This window comes from Egretta garzetta, unplaced genomic scaffold (assembly GCF_000687185.1).
Source record: "Egretta garzetta isolate BGI_Z169 unplaced genomic scaffold, ASM68718v1 scaffold287, whole genome shotgun sequence".
NCBI lineage: Eukaryota > Metazoa > Chordata > Aves > Pelecaniformes > Ardeidae > Egretta > Egretta garzetta.
Window position 1 is genome coordinate 4,311,494 of NW_009260435.1, and position 22,569 is coordinate 4,334,062.

At 37.3% G+C, this 22,569-nt stretch overlaps 1 protein-coding gene across 1 annotated transcript in view; it reads left to right on the plus strand.

Moving 5' to 3' along the window:
- HERC1 (HECT and RLD domain containing E3 ubiquitin protein ligase family member 1) overlaps window positions 1-22,569 on the plus strand; it is a 96,006-nt gene that overhangs the window by 40,753 nt on the left and 32,684 nt on the right. Inside the window, 21 exon segments of the mRNA XM_035899415.1 lie at window positions 873-1,144; window positions 1,463-1,678; window positions 1,764-1,884; window positions 2,844-3,081; window positions 4,093-4,286; window positions 6,632-6,787; window positions 7,007-7,113; window positions 7,355-7,465; window positions 7,547-7,723; window positions 8,696-8,935; window positions 9,141-9,224; window positions 10,258-10,778; window positions 12,195-12,970; window positions 14,084-14,282; window positions 15,257-15,417; window positions 17,257-17,373; window positions 17,575-17,806; window positions 18,963-19,087; window positions 19,383-19,603; window positions 20,821-21,089; window positions 21,647-21,699. Of these exon segments, the coding sequence (XP_035755308.1) occupies window positions 873-1,144; window positions 1,463-1,678; window positions 1,764-1,884; window positions 2,844-3,081; window positions 4,093-4,286; window positions 6,632-6,787; window positions 7,007-7,113; window positions 7,355-7,465; window positions 7,547-7,723; window positions 8,696-8,935; window positions 9,141-9,224; window positions 10,258-10,778; window positions 12,195-12,970; window positions 14,084-14,282; window positions 15,257-15,417; window positions 17,257-17,373; window positions 17,575-17,806; window positions 18,963-19,087; window positions 19,383-19,603; window positions 20,821-21,089; window positions 21,647-21,699 (4,590 nt within the window).

Genomic DNA, 22,569 nt, shown 5'->3' on the forward strand with positions numbered 1-22,569 from the left:
CATATCAGTTAACTACTGATGAAGGTATAACTTCAGTGACATTACACTCATTTGTGCCAGGAATAGAGTTCTAGCAAAACTCATTTGGAAATGAAATCAAACATATGGTGATAAATAAGTTCTAGCACTGCAGATTGATGACTGATGCTCATTTGAAGAAGTACATTTATACTGATGGTAAAGTTTCAGGTAGTGTAATGACATGCCAGTGTAATAGGAAATACTTGAAATGACTTGTGAAATTGCCAAGTGATGAAGGTACGGATCTAATACATGCTGTAGATAGTATTTAATATACATGTATCTATTTATCTTGAATCATAACAAAGTAAATGCTCTCTGTTAGTCTACAATAAAAATTTTCTGTTCCCTTCTGCACTCATGAAATCTGTAAATATTTCATCCAAAATAACATTGTGCTTTTTCAAAATGATAAAATATATATAGCTTGATGAAAACTAAAATACACTCTTGTTTTATGGTGAGACCTTAAAATAAATATCCAAAGTGCACAATTTCTATTGTAGCAGATCTTTTCTTTCCTCTTTTGTCATTTAGCTGCAAAGCATTTTTATTCAGTGTTCTAGCTTAAAGCTGAGCAGTTTGAGTGGCTTCTACCTTTTTGTTTTCTCACTTGGCAGCGTGTTGCAATACCGCTTAACGTACTTAAAGGAAATAACAGCCTTTCCTTTAGGGAAATTGCTGTAAATTTGAATCAAGTGTTTTGCTCTAAGTTGCTTAATGCATGGTATAATTAACATGAATATTCATTTTCCACCTGTATGAATAGCAGCAGCTCAGTCTTTACCTACTGTCAAAATGTGTTACCTAGTGAACTGGAATTTATGAGACTTTATTATGTATATCTTTAGGAGCAATACACAGTCAAGTGGAACCTTTAAGTGACTCATGGGCTCGACTAAAACACAGCAGAGATTGGTTATACACTTCCTCCTACTCATTTGTTGAGTCCAATTTTGATCTCTCAAGATCCCTTGGAGTCCATACTTTGATTGAAAATGTTGTCAGCTTTGTAAGTGGAGATGTGGGCAACTCGCCAGGATTTAAGGAACCAGAGGAAAGTATGTCCACCAGTCCGCAAGCATCAATAATTGCAATGGAACAGCAGCAGTTGAGGGCTGAAGTAAGTCTCAGTTTAACACTTTTTCTTAGTTTTCATGTTATGCACATTTTATTTTTTTTTTTTAAATACATCTTCCAAATTCTGTCTATTAAGGACATTTTTCCTCTCTTTTCTGTTAAAATATCTTAACTGAAACTGGGAACTTTATGTAAATAAACTCTAAAACAAAACTTTTTTAAAATTCCCTTTTTTAAAAAAAAAGAAAGTGTTGTTAAGAAAACAGCTACTTCATTCTCACAGCTGAAGATGATCTAATTCTAATTTCTAAGGATACTGGCTACTTAGTTAATATTGTCTTTTGCCTGCCTTTATTTTTAGCTTCGTCTGGAAGCACTTCATCAGATTTTAGTGCTTCTATCAGGGATGGAGGAAAAAGGCAGTGTGCCATTAATGGGAGGTCGTCAAGTACCAGGATTTCAGTCATCTTCATTGCTTACTTCTGTTAGACTACAATTTCTTGCTGGCTGCTTTGGTTTGGGTACTGTAGGACATGCAGGCACCAAAGGAGAGAGTGTAAGATTGCATCACTACCAGGTATGTACTTTAGTAGTTTCTGCTGTTTCAATAACTGGGTGATAAAAATATATCAGTCCTTACAATACTTATTTGTTTGACCCAGGATGGTATCAGAGCAGCTAAAAGAAGTATCCAAATTGAAATCCAAGTGGCTGTGCACAAAATTTACCAGCAATTATCTGCTACACTAGAAAGAGCTCTGCAAGCTAATAAGCATCACATAGGTAAGTGAAAACCAGATTTGCAAAATACACAGTATACAACAGCTTATATGTTTAACAAAGCAGACTTTGATATTAGTGACCAGAATTCACTGAAGTGCCTGACTTCTTTTCCTGAGACAGAGAAGCTTTTTAACCTTTTTCTGTCTTAATTTTCATCAAGCTTTAACCCTTTTTATTTTAAGAATTTTAAGTATTGTCAACCTTTCTATTCCACATACCACAGTCTTCCACAGTCATCCCTGTCTTTGGATCTTTAAAGTGATTTTTAGGTTTTAAGGGATAAACAGGTTTCTGAAGAGATTAAAAGTCTCCAATCTTTTTTTTCTTTCGTTCAAGTGAACTTTCTTTAAACCCAAAGCCAAAGATCAGGGCATCTTGCCTGTTTTAGAAGCCCTTTTCCCTGGCCTTCTGTACCCAGATACTGCTGTGCGCTTCTGTCCTTAAGGGATAGCTGGAACTCTGCACCTCTTTATGCCTATGTACATGCACTGACTGAGAGCTTCAGCACAGAAGCGAATTATATAGTTTAATTTGCTGGTAGAGTCTAATGGGCATTCTTACCTGAATTGTTTTGTTGTTTCACTTACAATTAAGATGGAATTGAAAGACATTTCTTGAGAACCAACTTGAAGTACAAGTAGAAAATTAAGTATTTCACTCAGTTGCCCTTACCTTAGAGGGAAGATTCTGGTTTGAGATTTAGCCTCAGAACATCTACATCACAAACTAGATCTACATGATACTCTTCCTTGGACAACCTTGACATAGAGGTTGCATTGAGTTAAAGGGGGCTATGATGGTACATCAGAAAGACTGCCTCAAAGTGTCTGACAAAGAAGGATAACTCTTGTTAATTTAATTAATTAAATTTTATTTAAAAAATAATCTGCTCTTGTTCAGTCTTAGTATTCTTATTCTAAACAAGTTATTAATTAAAACCAACTTTGTTTTAATCTTAGAAGCACAACAGCGTCTTCTGTTGGTAACAGTCTTTGCTCTAAGTGTACACTATCAGCCTGTTGATGTCTCCTTGGCCATTTCCACGGGTCTGCTAAATGTGCTATCACAGTTGTGTGGCACAGACACCATGTTAGGACAACCACTGCAGTTGCTGCCCAAAACTGGTATTTCCCAGCTCAGCACAGCTTTGAAAGTAGCCAGTACAAGACTACTTCAGATCCTCGCTATCACCACAGGGTAAGTATGGAATGCTCACTTGCTTTCAGAAAACTTAATCGTTAAGCCTTTCAGCACCCTTTCAGCACTTTTCTTTCGTGTGAGCTTTCTTTAGGACAATAAATGTTGTTCAGAAGCGTATAAGTGAAGTGGGGGAAAGAAGAGTAGTCACATTATTCATAAGAAAGATGCACGTAAGACTGATAAATATTTTTAAATTATGAGGAGTTTCAACCAGAGTAGGTAGAAGTTTATGGTCTGTAAACATTGCATTCTAGTATTCTTGTTTGGCTTTGTATCTAGATCCATTCAGTTGATATGATGAGGCTTTCTGTTGGTGTGTTGAAGTCATTTGTGTAAAAGTGATACCAATAATGTGGTAGGAGTTCTTCAGAGCAGTACATTGTGCTTTTTTTTTTGGAATATAAAGTAATTTTCTGAGGAATACTGGCTTCTGCTAGACCAGGGAACAGCATCCAAAATCCTATCAACACTTAAATATTTAGTCTAACTTGGTAAACGAAAAAGCAGTGGAGAAAGTATTTACTGTTTAGAGCAAGAATATTATTTAATATTCAGTACATGCATCTTTGTTTCAGTGTTCATACAACACATTGCATTTACCTGCTGAATTAGTTATGTAAAAAAAACCCCAATAATTTCTCACCAACTACTCCTCCCCCCCAACCAACCCACAAAAGCAACAACTCACATTTGGAATTTGCAGTGATATTATGTTTAACTGACTACATTGTTCTTTTTCTTTGAGAAAGTACTGGAAACATATCCTTTGATTCCAAAGATTGGACAGTTTTAAAGTTTCATAGAACACAGGGTTCAAATAAAAGTGGTCTGCCATGCATGTGATAGGAGATGAGGAAAAGTAACCTGCTACGATAGAATGAATTAGAATTAGTGTGGTGTTAGGCCCAGTTGTCATTTGCACTTAGTTCACAGTTGTGTCTTTATGTTACTGTTCCTCAGATCAGCTCTCAAGTAATCTCACGTTTACTTTTTTTTGTGTGTGTATAGAACCTATGCTGACAAACTGAGCCCAAAGGTGGTCCAGTCTTTGCTGGATTTATTATGCAGTCAGCTGAAGAATTTGCTATCACAAGCTGGTGTGATGCTTATGGCTTCCTTTGGAGAAGGGGAAGGTGAGGAAGATGAAGCAGAATCAAAAAAGGCAGATTCAAATGGGGATAATGAGAAGAGAGACTTCAGAGGTAATTACCTTGCATAATTTGTTACAATTTTGAAATACCAGAAGACACAATAAAAGAAACCACTGAATGCTGAGGCTCTCACCCACTCTACTGTATTTATTGATTATTGTGGGGTCATTCTTAACTCTGTAAATTAGATTAAATAAAGTCATAAAATAATTTTGTGCTCAGTTCCGTTTTATATTGACCTGATATATAAATCGATTTAAAGGTAGGAGCAGGTTGAGAATTAAGAATTACTCCATCTGGTTTGGAATTAGGAGAATACTATTTTTCTCAAAAAATGAGCTATTGATAGGAGGTTTTTTTCATAAATGCGGTCATAGGAATTTAATTATCTAAGTTGCAAACTACAAATAATTCAAGAAATTGTTCCGTTTGCTTTGTATTACGCAGTTTTGCAGTCTGAGTGGATGGGAAGGGGTTGACCCTACCCTGTCATATTAAAAAATCTGCAACAAAATGTTTTCTGAAATATTAGTATCTTCACATAGTTTGCAGTCCCTTAATGAGCATTTTGAATTTCTATGGAAATTGTGTGAAGAAATTTTTAATTGTAGCTTGGTTTTAGGTGTACATATGTTTTTGCTTGTGCTTATAACTGTCATTGCTTATAAATAATGGAATAGCTGATGAAGTCATAAGATAATTAATTAGAAATTAGGATATAAGGCCTTCTCTTTCCACAAACATTTTCTTGTTAAAACTGACTTGGAATAAGAATCAGGGGTGGAATGAAGTATAGTGGTTTGTATCAAAGATCATCATAAACCAAAAACATACTTAGAAACCAATGGTTACATTTTATATTACAAGGACATTTATAAATAATCATGTGTACTGGATTTACATGGCAAAGTTTTGGTAGTGGTAGAGGGCTGCAGGGGTGGCTTCTGTGAGAAGAAATCAGGAGCTTGCCCCCATGTCAGACAGAACCAGTTTCGGCTAGCTCCAAAACAGACCCACCACTGCCCAAAACTGAGCCAGTCAGCAATGCTGGTGGTGCTTCTGTGATAACGTATTTAAGAAAGAGTAAAAAATGCTGAACAACAGCTGTGTGAGATAGGAGTGGGAAAAATGTGAGAGAAACAACTTCGCAGACACCAAGATCAGTGAAGAAGGAAGGGGACAGAGAAGAGGTACTTCAGGTGATGAAGTAGGGATTCCTCTGCAGCTGGTGGAGAGGTGGAGAAGACCACGGTGAAGCAGGTTGTCTATCTGCAGCCCATGGAGGACCCCTGCCAGAGCAGGTGGATATACCTTGAAGGAAGCTGCAACCTGTGGAGAGCCCATGCAGAGGCGCAATTCTGGCAGGAAGTGGCGTGTGGGGGACACACCCTGAAGCACTCCATTCCTGAAGGACTGTTTCCTGTGGAAAAGGATCCACAGTGGAGCAGTTCTTGAAAAACTGCAGCCCGTGGGAGGGACCCATTTATGGAGCTGGAGTAGTAGAGACAAAGTGTTATGAAGCGAGCACAACCCACCCCCTCACATTCCCAGTACCCCTGCTTCACTCAGGAGTGGAGAGGTAGAAGAGTTAAGAATGAAGTTGAGCCTGGGAAGAAAGGAGGGAAGAGGGGAAGGTGTTTTAATTTTGTCTTTGTTTCTCACCATCCTGCTCTATTTTTCACTGGCCATAAATTAAAGTAATCTTTCCCAAGCTGAGTCTGTTTTGCCCATGATGGTAATTGGTGAGTGATCTCACTGCTTTTATCATGAACCACAAGCTTTTCCTCTTATTTTCTCCCCTGCCTTGCTGAGGAGTAGAAGTGAAAGAGCAGCTTGGTGGGCACCTATCAGCCAGCAGAGGTTAACAGCCAGCCATCATGTAATACCTGATCATTGTATTTTTACTTACAGAACAATTTGTTGTGAGTAACAGTGACTGCTGATACTTTGTCACCTTCCATTCAAGTCTATGATAGGCTTCAAATGGTTACTTCTCTCTCTGAGTTGCTTGACTATATTTTGTAGTAAATACATAGAGCTTGCAAATACTGAAGTGTGGTTCTGTAGCCACACTTTTGATAAGATATATGCAGTCATTTCCTGTACAGGTGTTTATAAATCTTAGCATACCAAAGTACCTGTGGTCCATAATGCGCTGTGTGTTATTTGAGTAGCTGTGTTTTTCCAAGTGCATGCTAGTCTGCGTAGTGTAGCCTAGCAATGTCAAGTGGTTGTATTCTGCTCTGGACTCACTACTCTCAAAAATGGAAACATCCAAAATTCAGCTGTGAATGTCTGCCTTTTTTTTTCTACTTTGACCTTGACTTTAAAAATTGTTATTTGCCAATACTGTAGAAATAAGGTTGTAAGTTAAAACTTCTAATTTAACTTCCTAGCTGCCCTCCGAAAGCAACATGCAGCGGAATTACACTTGGGAGACTTTCTTGTTTTCCTACGTAGAGTTGTGTCTTCAAAAGCAATTCAGTCAAAAATGGCATCTCCAAAGTGGACAGAAGTACTTCTTAACATTGCTTCTCAGAAGTGTTGCTCAGGTATGATCTTTTCAAAATGTACTCAATGGTTACTTGCATTTCTGTAGTGCAGTTCCTAAAAATAGGTCCTGTTACATAGCGAACAACTAAAACTAACTTCAGTAGAAGCACACGTTACATTGTGGAAAATTGTGCACTGGTGGCCTGTAGCTGGCATCATAGGTGCATGCCTGATGCAGAAGTCGCTTTCAGATTATTAACATATTGTTCCATCTTTAGGAGTTCCCTTGGTTGGCAATTTGAGGACTAGACTTCTTGCACTTCATGTACTAGAAGCTGTATTACCTGCTTGTGAATCTGGCGTTGAGGATGATCAAATGGCTCAGGTCTTTATATTTTGTTACAAGCTTTTACATCTGTTTCTTCAGAAAGCCTCATTAAACTTTTCAATGTTTCATAGGTTTGTTCAGAATCCGAATCAGGTGGGGCTTGGTGTAGATAGTTGCTTATCTAAGAGCACTAAATATTTTGATATTTATACCTACAAAGCAAAGTAAAACAATATAATATTATTTGTTGTCCTCATCTTGGATTTAAAATTATCTGAATTATATTCTAATACACCAGGTTGTTGAACGATTATTCTCACTTCTGTCTGACTGCATGTGGGAGACTCCAATAGCTCAGGCTAAACACGCAATTCAAATAAAGGAGAAAGAACAAGAAATGAAGCTACAGGTAATGATGCTTTTACTTTCTCTTTTGACTGAATGCAGGTGAGTTAGATCTACCACAGGTATTTTGTCCTATTTCTGATAGAAGCAAGGAGAGTCTGAAGATGAAGATGAGAATCTTCCCATACAGGAAGTGTCCTTTGACCCTGAGAAAGCTCAATGCTGCATAGTGGAGAATGGGCAGATGTTAACTCATGGAAGTGGAGGTAAAGGATATGGTTTAGCATCCACTGGAGTTACTTCTGGGTGTTACCAGTGGAAGGTAGGTTGCATAAAGTGTATTTCTTAACTTCTCTTACTTTGTTTTGGAAACATACTATAAACAACAGCTCCCTGTGTTTTTTTCCTTAGGATAACATTCTTGAGTAAATGACATTTTGGCAGTGTTAGGTTTATGGTTGGGCTCGATGATCTTAAGGGCTTTTTCCAACGCAAATGATTCTGTGGTTCTTTGATTTTCAATCTGAAGTGAAGAGTTTGTGGCTGCTTTTGAGCACTGCTATGTAGGTATTTCAGTACACAGATTGGAGACTGTGGATATGTGTTGCGTATGTATTTGTAGAGGTGATAGTACTTGTCCCTAAGATCCATAGGCAGCATAAATGTGCATTGTCTTGCAAAGGTTACCTACTGAACTATGTAGATTTTGATTTTTTTTTTTTTTTCTGTAGAAAAACACTTCACAAAACATTCTGTTTTCTTGCCAGAAGACACATCAGCCTGAGTGACAAGACCTGCTTTTAATAAATCTTCAGTTATTTCTTTAGAAATATAGATAGGCACACAGTTGTAGTCCTTGTTAGCACCATCTCAAGCATAACGCTTCTTTTTTCTACTTGAATCTGTGTAAATTGCTCACTGTGAACATGAGGAGTAAAGTTTATTTATTTCTGTAATATTTTTAGCACTTGTAACCCAGCTTCTGGGTGTATACGTTTTAAGTCTGGGAAAAAAACAACTTCTTTGTGTATTTATGTACAGTTTTCTTAATTACTAGTAGGTTAAGTTTAAATGACTGGTTACTGACTGACCTTATATACCAAGGTGTCATTTTAGAGGTAGAGTGTGATTTTAGCTTATTAGCTTATTATTTTTTGCTTTATTGAGAACTTCTGAGCAAACCAGTTGAAAGTACGCATAAATATGTGTAAGCTAAATTTTCATTGCTTTATTGTATTCAAATGTATATTCTTGACTTTTTTCCCCTGTTTTTTTGTTTTGTTTTGCCTCCTAGTTCTACATTGTGAAGGAGAATCGAGGCAATGAAGGCACGTGTGTAGGAGTTTCTCGCTGGCCAGTACATGATTTTAACCATCGCACTACCTCAGATATGTGGCTATATAGAGCCTATAGTGGTAACCTTTATCACAACGGAGAACAAACTTTAACTCTGTCCAGCTTTACCCAAGGAGATTTCATCACATGTGTATTAGATATGGAAGCAAGAACTATTTCCTTTGGTAAAAATGGAGAGGTATTTAACATTAAGTGTTTTTTGGTGGGTTTTGCAACAGTACTTTGACATGGATATTTTATATAAAGCTAGGCATGACAGTTAAGACACATGACAGTTTCAGTACTTGCAGGGATTATAATACAGATATAACTTTGTCACGTTTCATATTTTTGCTTCTTAAGTTGTTCTAAGTTTGGGGTTTTTTGTTTTGTTTTTTAACTAGGAGCCAAAACTAGCTTTTGAAGATGTGGATGCAGCAGAGTTATACCCTTGTGTTATGTTCTATAGCAGTAATCCAGGAGAAAAGGTAACTTAAATGTTCATGTGCGTAGGTGTGCTGGTTTTGGATGGGATAAAGTCAGTATTCTTCGTAACAGCCCGTATTGTGCTATGTTTTGGATTTATGACCAAAACAGTGTTGATAATGCCCAGTGTTTTAGCTATTGCTGAACAGTGTTTACACAGCATCAAGGCTTTCTCGGTTTATCCCTCTCCCTTCCAGCAAGTATGTTGGGGGTAGGCAACAGGCTGTGAGGGATTGCCGCCAGTCAGCTCACTTAAAGTGACCAGAGGGATATTCTATACGATACAACATCATGTGCAGCAATAAAACTGCAGGGAAGTTTGCCAGGGGTTTCTGTTGCTCAGGGACTATTTGGGCGTCAGTCAGCTGGTGGTGAGCATTTTGCATCACTTATTTTTCTTTGTTTCGTTTCATTTCGGTTTTTTCCCCCCTCTCTTTTATTTATGAAACTTTCTTTATCTTTTCTCTCTTTTGCCTGTCTTATTCTCTTCCCCATCCTGCTGGGGGGAGTGATCAAGTGGCTGTGTGGGGCTTAGCTGCCTTGCCAGGGTTAACCCTTAACAATAGCTCATAAGTTTATCCTTTCCCTTCTGTTCTCTGTGTCAATGTTATGGATGTTGCTTTTAATGGGGGATGGGGGTGGTAGCTAACAAGTGCTAAGAGTGTCACTGAATATTCATTTTGGTTTAGGACATACATAGCACTATATTACTTGCGCACTAGCTAGACTTTTCATAAATTCCTATATTGTGCAATCTATTGTAAATTTCAAATGTATTTTATTATTTAGAATTGATTTAAAGGCTTAATGTTATACAAAAAGAATGCATTCCCTGGAAACCAGAGAGAGTGTAGTCTTATGTGAGAAACCATGAATTGCTGTAATTTCATCATCCTTCAGTTTGAAGAGATGCAGGCTTTGTTCAGTGTTAAGGTGGATTTCTTAGGGAGCCTAAGCAAAAAAAGACACTGCAAATAATTTTTTCTATTCAATATTGAGAAGATAACTTTTAATCTGTTCTCTTTAAATACTTAGGTTAAAATCTGTGATATGCAGATGCGTGGTACACCAAGGGATTTGCTACCAGGTGACCCTATCTGTAGTCCTGTCGCTGCAGTGCTGGCAGAAGCCACTATCCAACTCATTCGTATGCTTCACCGCACAGACCGTTGGACACACTGCATCAATAAAAAAATGATGGAAAGACTGAATAAAATCAAAACATGTCTTAAAGAAGCAGGCCAAAAGCTGAAGAAAAGTCGCTCAATTCAAAGTCGAGAAGAGAATGAGGTGAGAGAGGAGAAAGAAAATAAAGAGGAGGAGAAAAGCAAACACAGCAGGCATGGTCTGGCTGACCTTTCAGAACTGCAGTTGAAGATGCTTTGTGTGGAAGTGTGGCCTGTTCTAGCAGTAATTGGTGGAGTTGATGCTGGTCTTAGAGTTGGAGGTCGATGTGTACACAAGCAAACGGGACGTCATGCCACCTTGCTTGGAGTAGTGAAGGAAGGCAGTACATCTGCCAAGGTCCAATGGGATGAAGCAGAGATTACTATCAGGTATGCTCATTTCCTACACTTTTCACAGTCTAGTGGTGTTTTGTGCTTGGAAATCTTCAGGAGTAACATACATCTTACTTTAGAGTCATGCTAATCAATTATTTTACGCTTAGACTTGAAATTTGGCTTTTAAAAAAACCCAAATATTACAAGTTAGATTTTTATGCTGTCTAGTAAAAAAAAATGCCTTGTGTATCAAAAAATAAATTTGATAATTTTGAATTGATGATCGTCATTAGACTTCTTAGATTTGGCCTCTAGGTTTCAGAGTTGGAATGTGGCCAGCTTGCCAGTTTTCCTAGATTTGAAATGAGCACTGCTTGTTTTAGAATTGGTAGGTATTGGCTAAGTCAAACATTAATGTTGTCTTAATTGACTACAGCTTTTTGGTTATGTCTGTAAAGAACACAGATTTTTACTGAGTTAGTGCACGCTTTGTTGTGGCGAACCTGGTTCTGAAGAGAGACCTGATTCGGTTTGTCAGAGTTGAGAACAGGTGTCTTGCTGCATTATCATTCTCTTCTCAGTGGACTGGAAATTGCTCTGTGGGGCTTGAGGAATGGCTAAGGTCAGGAGATGGGAGGATTCTCTCTTCTTAATGGTGGTTTGGATGATGGTATCCAAATTAATGCTGCCTCACAGTAGTATTTGTTCATTCTCTGAGCTGCCTTGGAGAGCTAAAGGAATGCCCCTGTATTAGATGTGTGGAAATATAGGCTGGTGAATTTTTGTCCTGCTTAGAGTGAAAATTACTCAACTGTAACAGTCGTAATTATTACCAAAAAAAATAATCACTGACTATAGATAGACAGATAGGCAGATATATATTATGTGTGTCTGTTGGGTTTTCTGACCTGTGTTTTTAAAAAGACACTGTCCTCTCTAGGTAATCTGTCCTGACATAACCGGAGATAGAATTACCGTAAGCTCTTAGTAGTGTGCTCCTTGTGATGAATAGTTAAACAGGAATGTGTGGTCAATGAAAGCTTTTCCTTAACATGAAAAAAGTTTAGGAATGTTTTCTTTTCTAAGCTTGTATACCTATTCCCAAATTCAGCTCAGGTATGATGACAAAATTTGGCCTAAGGTAGTTTTTCTTAGTAGAAGTCTGTTACATATTTCTGAATAATATAGCAGAAACCTCTGTCAGCACAGAATCAATAGCTTCTATGATGCTTCTGGGTTTTAATGCTTGTTGAAAACCTGTGCATGCTTTGTTGCCTTTGCTCTGATACCATATCTCCCCATTTTCTGATCATAACCTCATTTTTCCCTGTTTCCATTTAATTTTTAGAATTAGTTTGGTTATTTTATGAAATATATTTTACATCTTACTTTGCCTACATTATTTCCTGTACTTTCCTCCTGTCTCTCCCTCACTTGCTTTTTCCTGTGTCATTCTGATCTTTATTAAAGCTTCCCAACTTTTTGGTCGCCTAGTGATACTCCACTGTATAATCTGGAGCCCTGCGAACCACTGCCTTTTGACGTTGCAAGATTTCGTGGGCTGACAGCTACTGTGTTGCTGGACCTTACCTATCTGACTGGTATTCATGAAGATATGGGAAAGCAAAGCACCAAGAGACATGAGAAAAAACACAGACATGAATCTGAAGATAAAGGGGAAATGGACCAGAAAACGGAGGGCGATGTTGGATCGGATGCACGATTAGGACAAAGTGCTGATGATAACAAAGTACACAGTGCTACAAGCTCTAAGTCAGAAAATGAAATTGCTTCCTTTTCTTTAGAACCATCAACGCTAGGTATGGAATCCCAACACCAACCTGCTGAAGGAAGAAAAAAGAATCATGAACATGCTCCAAGAAATCATGATATAGTGCAGTCAGAAATCAGAGCAGTACAGCTATCTTATCTTTATCTTGGTGCTATGAAGTCACTTAGTGTTCTTCTTAGTTGTAGTAAATACGCTGAACTACTGTTGATACCAAAAGTCCTGGCAGAAAATGGTCACAACTCTGACTGTGCCAGTTCTCCAGTTGTTCATGAAGATGTTGAAATGCGTGCTGCCTTGCAGTTCCTGATGCGACACATGGTGAAACGGGCAGTCATGCGTTCACCGATCAAAAGAGCTCTAGGACTGGCAGATTTGGAACGAGCACAAGCCATGATCTACAAATTAGTGGTTCATGGTCTGCTGGAGGATCAGTTTGGTGGCAGACTTAAACAAGGTACATTCTCAAAGTGCTAGAAGCATAGTGCTAATTTTTTTTTTTTTATTTCTCTAAAAATTAATGGTAATAATGACAATATGAATAACATAATCTTGTAATTTTGTAGTGGTTGTACTTTGGAAGAATCTCAGTTGGACAGAGGAATTATACAAAGATGCTTTACTCTTTTGTAGATATAATAGTGACTTTTTTGCCTTTTCCACAATTCCTTATTTTAATAAAAAGTTAATGCATATCCATCAATCAGAAATAGAAGTTTCTAATTTGTTTTTAATACTTTAAAAAAATAAACAGTTCTGTATATACTTGTCAGAAGGATTTGTATGTGACGTAAATATTATAAAGTTCACTGTTAGATGTGATTAGTATGCAGTCATGTTAACAGATGGTGTTGAGTGTGTCTATGTTCAGGGTGTAAGTAAACCTGTGTTTCTGTCTAAAATCTTTGGGTTTGGCTTTCTGAGGGTTTTTTTTCTGAGATATTTGGCATTGCACTAAGAGCAGCTGAAGAGAAAATGTATTGTTCATTTTCTTCTTAAAAATACATTTATTACAGTTTGCATCTTCAGGGAAACCATTTAAATCAGTTTAAACAAAGAAAAAACTATCTAAAATATTAAAGCTAATTACTGCACTATCTGGTTCTTTACTGTCTTAAGGACTTCTAAACCAACCGAAAAACCCCTTCAAAAATCTTTTGCTTTACACAGCTGAGTTAAAAATAGCTTTATAGTTAAACAGCTGTATTTCTGTATCTGAGACTTCTGTCCCTTTTGCCTAAGAGAGTAATAATAGCTGTTACAATCATAAATCTAACTCTTTAAATATCAGAAGATGTAACCAAGTAAATGACTTCTGTTACCATCTGGAAGGACTTGTTTACCATTTACCTTGTATTGGCATGACGACAGCAAGGGCTGATAGACTGATTTCTTTACGTAAGTTCATGAGTTATTGGCAGAAGTATTTGTATGGTGTGCATTTCTGCACACCCCTTTCTTTGGGGGGAATTTTAAATAATGGTAGTTATTTTGAAACTTTAGCCACAGCTATTGTTTTGCTCTACACAATTATATTAACATTCCTGTAACGTCCTTTTTTCTGTGGCAGAAGTAGATCAACAAGTAGAAGAAGGCGATCCATCTCAGCAAGCCCAAACACCAGTTACAACCAGCCCTTCTGCTTCTAGCACGACATCTTTCATGAGCAGCTCTCTGGAGGATACTACCACTGCTACTACTCCGGTAACTGATACTGAAACAGTTCCTGCCTCAGAATCACCTGGTGTTATGCCTCTCAGTCTTCTTAGGTAAAATATCTTTATTTTCAGCATAAATGATTTTGTGGGGATGGGGAACCGGTTGTATGATTTATATGCAATATACGTCTTTAGCTGTCTAAGCCTTTGAAAACTTAATGTTCGTCTTTACTGTAAAGAACTGCCTCTGCAGAGGACAGAGTTTAATTCATTGCTTTGCCTTGCAAGGCATGTGTTACTAGAAATAAAAAGCTGTTAAACTTTTAATATACACTGTGTATATATGTAACCTCTGAATTCTTCAAGATGAGAAAATACCTTCCTTATGTTGTCCTTCAGTTCTCATGTTTGTGTGGTATAGTTTAAATTAAAAATCTCTGAAATTCAGTACTTTTAACAAATAGTTGTTGATTCTCAAACTAGAGTAGATCTTAGTTTGTAGGTAACATCCTGCAAGCTAAGACCTTGTTTCATCCTACCCTTGCATACTGAAATGGAAGTAGAATAAAGCTAGTTAATCTGCAGAGGCTATTTGTGATGTATAAGGAAACCTGCTTTACATTGAATAGAGTCCTGTTCAAAGTATATTCATTCTGTTGATGTATCTGACATCTCTTCTTAGAGGTTTTGCAGATATAATTCGACAAAAGCCAGAACATGTCCTATTACCAGGACAGTGAAAGTAAAATACTCACCTAATTTATTAGTCAGGATGAATTCTGAACAAAGTGGGGAAATGGGAAGGGTGTTTACTTGTCTTTTATCTCCTAAGACAGCCCTGGGTTTATGAGGGGTTTTTTTAGGTGTATATGAATTTTAACTTTCCAGGCAAAGTTGGTAGGACGGAGCTGTTCCGACAGGATTTTTCTGCCCATCCCAATGTATGTATGGCGCCTTACCTTTACAAAACTCAGTTGCTCTAAAGTATGACTTGCCAACTGCACTCTAATTTGATGTTTTTCTCGTGTCAGACCTTTCTCAGCATAGCTTTTTTTAATATAAATGCATATTTTTCTTTTTTAAAGGCAAATGTTCTCCAGTTATCCTACTACAACTGTACTTCCAGCACGACGTGCTCAGACTCCCCCAATATCTTCTTTACCAACATCTCCTTCAGATGAAGTTGGAAGGAGACAAAGTTTGACTTCTCCTGATTCCCAGTCTGCAAGGCCTGCCAATCGTACAGGTAAACTTGTAGTCAGTAGAGATAGAAATGTGGACAGGTTAGTAAATTTGCAGGAGTTCATTATAGTTTTTTAAAACATTGAAAACTAACAGGGTTTCTTTTTAATGCAACCTAACATGAAAAGCATTGTTGAAAACCTTTTAATGACTATCTTAGAACAAAAAGCTGTAGATTGTCTAGCTGTAGACTTTATCAGGCAAATGAAATTAGTTTTTAAAAGCTGTGAATGGATTACAAACTACATGTGTAAAACGAGAATGCAATAGAATTGGTAATTACTTCATCACGGTAATCCCATTTGGGCTTGTTTCCTTGGTTGTGTGGCACTGCTTAGTGCTCTGATTTTCTAGCTTTTGTTAGATCATTACCATGCAGAAGACAAGAATTGGTGTATTTTAGGATACATACACGAGTGTAGCTCCTTCCACTTAGTCTTGTTTAATGAAACAGAAAGGGCTGTCCAGTCTTCATGGGCTCCTCATGCTGCTGTCTGGAATCATGTGAAGGTAATGGGAGGCTTCTGTTCATGGAAGTTTTATTATTGCCTGCACTGTACTACTCAAAACAGACACTTGCTCTGTTCCAGCATACAAACAGAATGGAATAGCTAGGAGGCTGAGCAAATTGTGTGAGAATCTTGACCTTCTAAAGAGCACAAATGAGTATTGTGATGCAAAAGAGATAATACTAAAAAAGAAAAATACAAGTGCATTTGTATGTGTTTTGTATTAAATGAATAGGAGAGACTTGAGAGTATATTCTCTATATGTATGTTTCATTTGTTGCATAGCAACTTGTCTGCTCAGTTTCACTTTTTTAAATGAGGTTACTTGCTTCTGGTCATGATATTGTCTTTACAAGAGAGTTTGTTAATACGTTGTTGATGCCTTTGTTGATCAGACCTCATTACTTTTATGGCAAATCATAAGGAAATTGTGGGTTTTGGGCATGAACTGACCTTTTTAGAGTCCCTTGAAAGACTCTTTACACAGAAATATAGCCATGATCTGCAAAGAGATTGAGGTAGAGGTTGAGATAAAGTCAGTTTAATAAAACAGCAGAGGAAAAGAATAACAGTAATGATGGTAAGAGAATATACAGAATATACAAAACAAGTGGTGCACAATGCAATTGCTCACCACCTGCTGACTGATGCCCAGCCCGTCCCTGAGCAACGATCGCTCTCCCCTGGCCAACTCCCCCCAAGCATGACGTCATATGGTATGGAATAGCCCTTTAGGCAGTTTGGGTCAGCTGTCCTGGCTGTGCCCCCTCCCAGCTTCTTATGCAGAGCATGGGAAGCTGAAAAGTCCTTGACTAGTGTAAGCGCTACTTGGCAACAACTAAAACATCAGTGTGTTATCAACATTCTTCTCATGCTAAATTGAAAACACAGCAGGATGCCAGCTACTAGGAAGAAAATTAACTCTATCCAAGCTGAAACAAGGACAAAAATGAGCGTGAATTGGTGTGATCTCATAACATTTGGGAATCTTGATTCAGACAAGGATAACTTTATCTAGTCTACTAAAGATAAATCAAATATATTCTTTGATACAGTTTTAAATGGAAATAAACTTCTTAGAAATATCTTCAGAGAAGTAGTTCTTTGAATATCATCAGTATCCTACTTCATTAAACAGAAGCTTACATAATATGCATGTTACCAAAAAGAATGAACGCTGGTTTCATTACAGAAAGTATTTTACTTTGTGGAAAGTAATAGGAAGTTGTTAAAGGCAATCATTCCCTTATTTGAAGCTAATATATCAAAGTCTAGTAAAGTAACAGTAACAGAAGATTTATGCACTTTACATTTAACATTTTCTGTCTTTTAAGCTTTGTCTGATCCAAGCAGCCGACTTTCAACATCCCCTCCTCCTCCTGCCATTGCTGTTCCATTGTTAGAAATGGGGTTCTCCCTCAGGCAAATTGCAAAAGCCATGGAAGCTACAGGTAATCTATAACTATAACATCAGTTTAAACTGAAAAATTATATAAATATGAAACACTTTTTTCCACTGGAATACTTAATTTTTAAGTTCTGTAACCATTTATGGGGGAAAAAAATATTTTTTTCACCACCAATGATACAGTACAATTCTAAAGTGTGATATTTTTTTTTTTTTTTTTTTTTTTTTTTTTTCCTTTTTTCAGGTGCTAGAGGAGAAGCAGATGCACAGAATATCACAGTGCTGGCCATGTGGATGATAGAGCACCCTGGAAATGAAGATGATGAAGATCCCCAGTCAGAAGGGACTGCAGATTCACGACATGGGACGATAGTCTCTGGAAGTGGTGGAAAATCTGCTGATCATTGTTATTTGCAGTCACCAGGTGATATCCCTTCTGCTGATGCCGCTGAAATGGAGGAAGGCTTTAGTGAAAGGTAAAATGTAGTTTTCTAATTGCTTTGTAATATGTTGCTGAAACTGAAAATCTCACAAGTTCATTGTTGCTGACAGAACATTACTTTGTAATGCCACTTTTGAATCTTGTTACAACGTGAGTAAAAGCAAAGATGCAATTAAGTGAAGTATACATGTTGCATTGATTTTCCAGTACTGTTTGTGCACAGAACTGGGGAAGACTGTAACTGATCATCCTTCCTTCAAAAAAAAAAAAAAAAAAAAAAAAAGGAACAAAAAAAATGAGTGCATATAGCTTACATTTTACCTAAAAGGAAAATTTCATTGGAATATTTTTTTTTCTTCAGTGTATTCACAAACAGGTATTTTTCTACATTTTTCTTTTTAAATGGTTTGTCCAGAGAGGATGACACTGAACTGAAGTTTACATTGTCAGTCACCTTCACAACCTTAGATGTAAACTATCTCTTAAACGAGGAAGAAAGGTGGTTGTTTTTCTTTTGTTACATTTTTAATCCTAAAAGTAGTGGTTGTATTTTCAAGTGACACTTATTAGGAATCATACCAGCTTTTTTGTTAATAAGGAGGGTGACAATTACAAGATGTATTTTGAGAACGCTTTGTTCAGATTCCTTGATCCTACTGAGATAAGCATTTTTAAGTTTCCTCCGTTACTTTGTCCCACGTAAACTGTCATTTCATGGACAACTTACAGATTTCAATCGGAAGAAATAAACTAATCAACAAGTGTTACTTAGTAACTTGAATTCATGTTTTGCAAAAGAGGGAATGACTGAGGCAGCAACAACAGAAATGTTGATTTTATTTCTTTTGAAAAGGAGAAGAAACCTAGTTTGATATGTAGTTAACATTGACAGCACAATATGAGAGCTCTCCCAAAATTTCTGCAATGCTTAGGCACTATGGAAGCATCAAATAGGCATTGATATTGCTGCATCTAATTTGTTTGAGGTAAATCTCACAGTCAAAAAGACAGTAAATATGTGCTGCAGTGGAACTGAAAATCCTTGAATTCCAAATTCCTTTTTTTCCTTCTGTGAAAGAAAGAAAAAAAAAAAAAAAGCCAATAAATGTGACTTAGTATTTTTCCTTACTTACTGTATGTTGCTGTTTAAAACTTGGTTTGATTTACCTGTAAATTACAAATTCTTGTAGCCCTGATAATATGGATCATGTGGATAATGCAGCTTCTGCAAGTGGACCTCCTTCTAGGAGTCGGTCAGCTGTGACGAGAAGACACAAATTTGATTTAGCTGCCCGAACATTGCTAGCACGTGCTGGTAAGTACACTGAAAGACTTCCAAGGTCTTTGCTTATCCAGTAAATGAAGAGGAGGGGGATTGGTATTTAGCACAAAATCTACAAAACTCTCCTTCACGTTTGTGTATTATTTATTATTATATATTTAACTTAAATGGTTTATGTGATAATAAGTAGATTATGTTTAGCTAAATAGTTAAAAACAAAGCAAAAGAAAGTTGGAAATACAGTCATCTGTATTACATGCAAAATAAAAGTACTACTTTCTTTCTTTTTTTTTTTTTTTTTTTTTTTTTTTTTTTTTTTTAATTTGAGCGGGATTATACCGCTCTGTGCAGGCCCACAGGAATCAGAGTCGAAGAGAAGGGATATCTTTGCAGCAAGATCCAGGGGCACTTTATGACTTCAACTTGGATGAAGAGTTGGAAATTGACCTTGATGATGAAGCAATGGAAGCTATGTTTGGGCAAGACCTGGCTAGTGATAATGATATTCTGGGAATGTGGATCCCAGAGGTATTGGATTGGCCTACCTGGGTGTGTGTGACTGCAGCGGGGGCTGCTTTAACTTACTGCTTTTTGCATGTTCATATTTTTAAATTTAAAGTAACATGCGTATGCTTATAGCCTGTTTGAAAATATCTTACTAAATGCAATGCTTAAAATCTTCTCGTATTCTGTAGTTTCACTTTTAGATTAAGAATAGTGCTTTCTTGTGTTTTCTTTCTTGCTCTGCCTTCTACATATACATAGTTTTTCTTCTCCCTCCCCTGAACAGAACTAGAACAGAACTAGCATAGTGGGTTTGTTATGATATCGCTTAGAAATCAAGGAAGTGTTCCAGATTGCTTAGCTGTGTGGGATAACACACACAGTGGTAAATGTTTGTTCTGTTTAAAGTAGTAGTAGTAGTAATAATATCACTTGATCTGTACCAACATAATTTGCATTTACATCAGATTTTTTAAGTTACTCATGTCATGTATTTCATTTTCTGGGAAGGTTATGGTGACAGTCCTTCCTCAGTTGTTGTGTAGCCCACTAAAAATACATTTGAGGTGGAAAAGAACTATAATAACAGCAGTTTGTTAATCTTTGGATTATCCATGTCAAATTAGACAAGCAACCCACAAGACTAAGCTTTCGTCTCCTAATTATGATGTTACCTGACTTCTGATATGGAAACCGGTTCCAGTATGCATACTGAATTTTTCAGGGAGCTTGTTTCATTAGAACATCACAATGAATTTACTGACTTAGGACAGAAACGTAATTATAGAAAAATGAACATTATATGAAAAATGAACATCAGACAAAACCTCAGAATTTATTGGCACAAATGATAATTATTGCTGCTCAGTAACCATAAAGTCTGATTGTTTGAAAAAAAAGGATTCTTTTTTCTTTGTTGGATCTAGTCTAGTGAAGGTCTGAGGAGAACCATATAACTTAGACAGCATTGAATGTGAACTAGCAGAGTTACATGTGAAAAGTTATACTGTTAAGAATTTTGAGTGAGATCTGAAATGAAGTAAGAAAATCTCATCCTCTGAAATGTTACTTCCAAATGTTTTTCCTGTTCTGACGTGGTCTGCTCTTTATTATTTCATAAATTGTCAATTTCTGCTCTGCTTTTCTGCAAGTTAACCATATAAATATCACTCAGGAGCATCCACCTAAGAACATTGGCTTATTTTATATCTAATATGAAGATACTTATTCTGTACAAATAACATGAAAACCTTGCTATGCAGCATGTTTGTGAATCTGAAGACAGAGAAGAAGTAGTGGTTTGTGAACTGTGTGAATCCAGTGTTGTCAGCTTCAATCAACACATGAAAAGAAACCACCCAGGCTGTGGCCGTAGTGCAAATCGCCAGGGCTATCGTAGCAATGGTTCTTATGTAGATGGATGGTTTGGTGGTGAATGTGGAAGTGGAAATCCTTACTATTTATTGTGCGGCATCTGCAGAGAGAAATACTTAGCCCTGAAGAGTAAATCTAAAACGTCAACTTCTGAAAGGTACAGAAGTACAAGGTGGTGGGATACTCTGTGTAAAGAAAGGCAACAACTTGAAAATGCTTGCTAACAACTTGAAAATGCTATCTGCATTTTAAGAATTTGAAGAAACTAAAATTCCTAGCAGAATTTGTCTTTAATTATTTCAACTGAGGCTTAAAATCATTCTCTCTATTCAACAAATGCATATTTAGAAAAAAGGTTGTCTTGATATTTCTATTTTTTAAATGAAAAAAAGGAATTATCTCTTGGGATATTGCCTTGTCTTGTTGACTTTTGAAAACTTCCTTTTTCCTTTTTCAATTTTGTCTGACCATTCCAGTATTTTTTTTTTTTTTATGGACCTTTCTCACATTAGTACTGCAAAATGCTTTCCCCCTCCAGAGACACTTTTAGAAGCTCTTTTATTTATCTCTCTGTTACTAGCCATTCCCAGAAATCTTATATAAATTGACCTAACAGTAAAGTAACTTAATAGTAAACCAAGTTTGAAATTACTATGCATATATGTAAATTATAAGATCCATTCAGTTATTTTCTTTGTTATTTTTTTCATGCAGGTACAAAGGCCAGGCTCCTGATTTAATAGGTAAACAAGACAGTGTCTATGAAGGTAAGTTTTTAAGTTGCTGAAGATATTAAATACTTTGCACTTGCACGGTGTTTTATTTTTCCATTAAGGTACTTCCATGTAAATAAGCCTGTCATGAAACTGTACATGGTGATATACTTTAAAATCTTCTTCAGACTAGATGTAGTATTTTCATTTTTTTTTCAGGTCAAATGGGAAAAAAAAACCCAGTGACGTTTTTTCCTGACTCTTTCATCTAAGTAGCTGGAATGGGAGATACTTTACTTTGGGTGATAAGCTCTTGTGGGTAAATGTTATATCAAGAACAGCACATACAGAGCCTTATGTTATGTTAGGGTAGTGGTCAATGGCTCGATGTCCGGATGGAGACCGGTGACGAGTGGTGTCCCTCAGGGGTCCGTACTGGGACCAGTGCTGTTTAATGTTTTCATCAATGACTTAGCGAGATTGAGCGCACCCTCCAGCAAGTTTGTGGATGACACCAAGCTGAGTGGTGCGGTTGACACACCAGAAGGACGGGATGTCATCCAGAGAGACCTGGACAGGCTGGAGAGGTGGGCCTGTGTGAACCTCATGAGGTTCAACAAGGCCAAGTGCAAGGTCCTGCACCTGGGTCGGCGTAACCCCCAGTATCAGTACAGGCTGGGGGAAGAAAGGATCGAGAGCAGCCCTGCTGAGAGGGACTTGGGGGTGCTGGTGGATGAAAAGCTGGACATGAGCCAGCAATGCGCGCTGGCGGCCCAGAAGGCCAACCGTATTCTGGGCTGCATCAAGAGAAGCGTGGCCAGCAGGTCGAGGGAGGGGATTCTGCCCCTCTACTCTGCTCTGGTGAGGCCTCACCTGGAGTACTGCGTCCAGCTCTGGAGCCCTCAACACAAGAAGGACATGGAA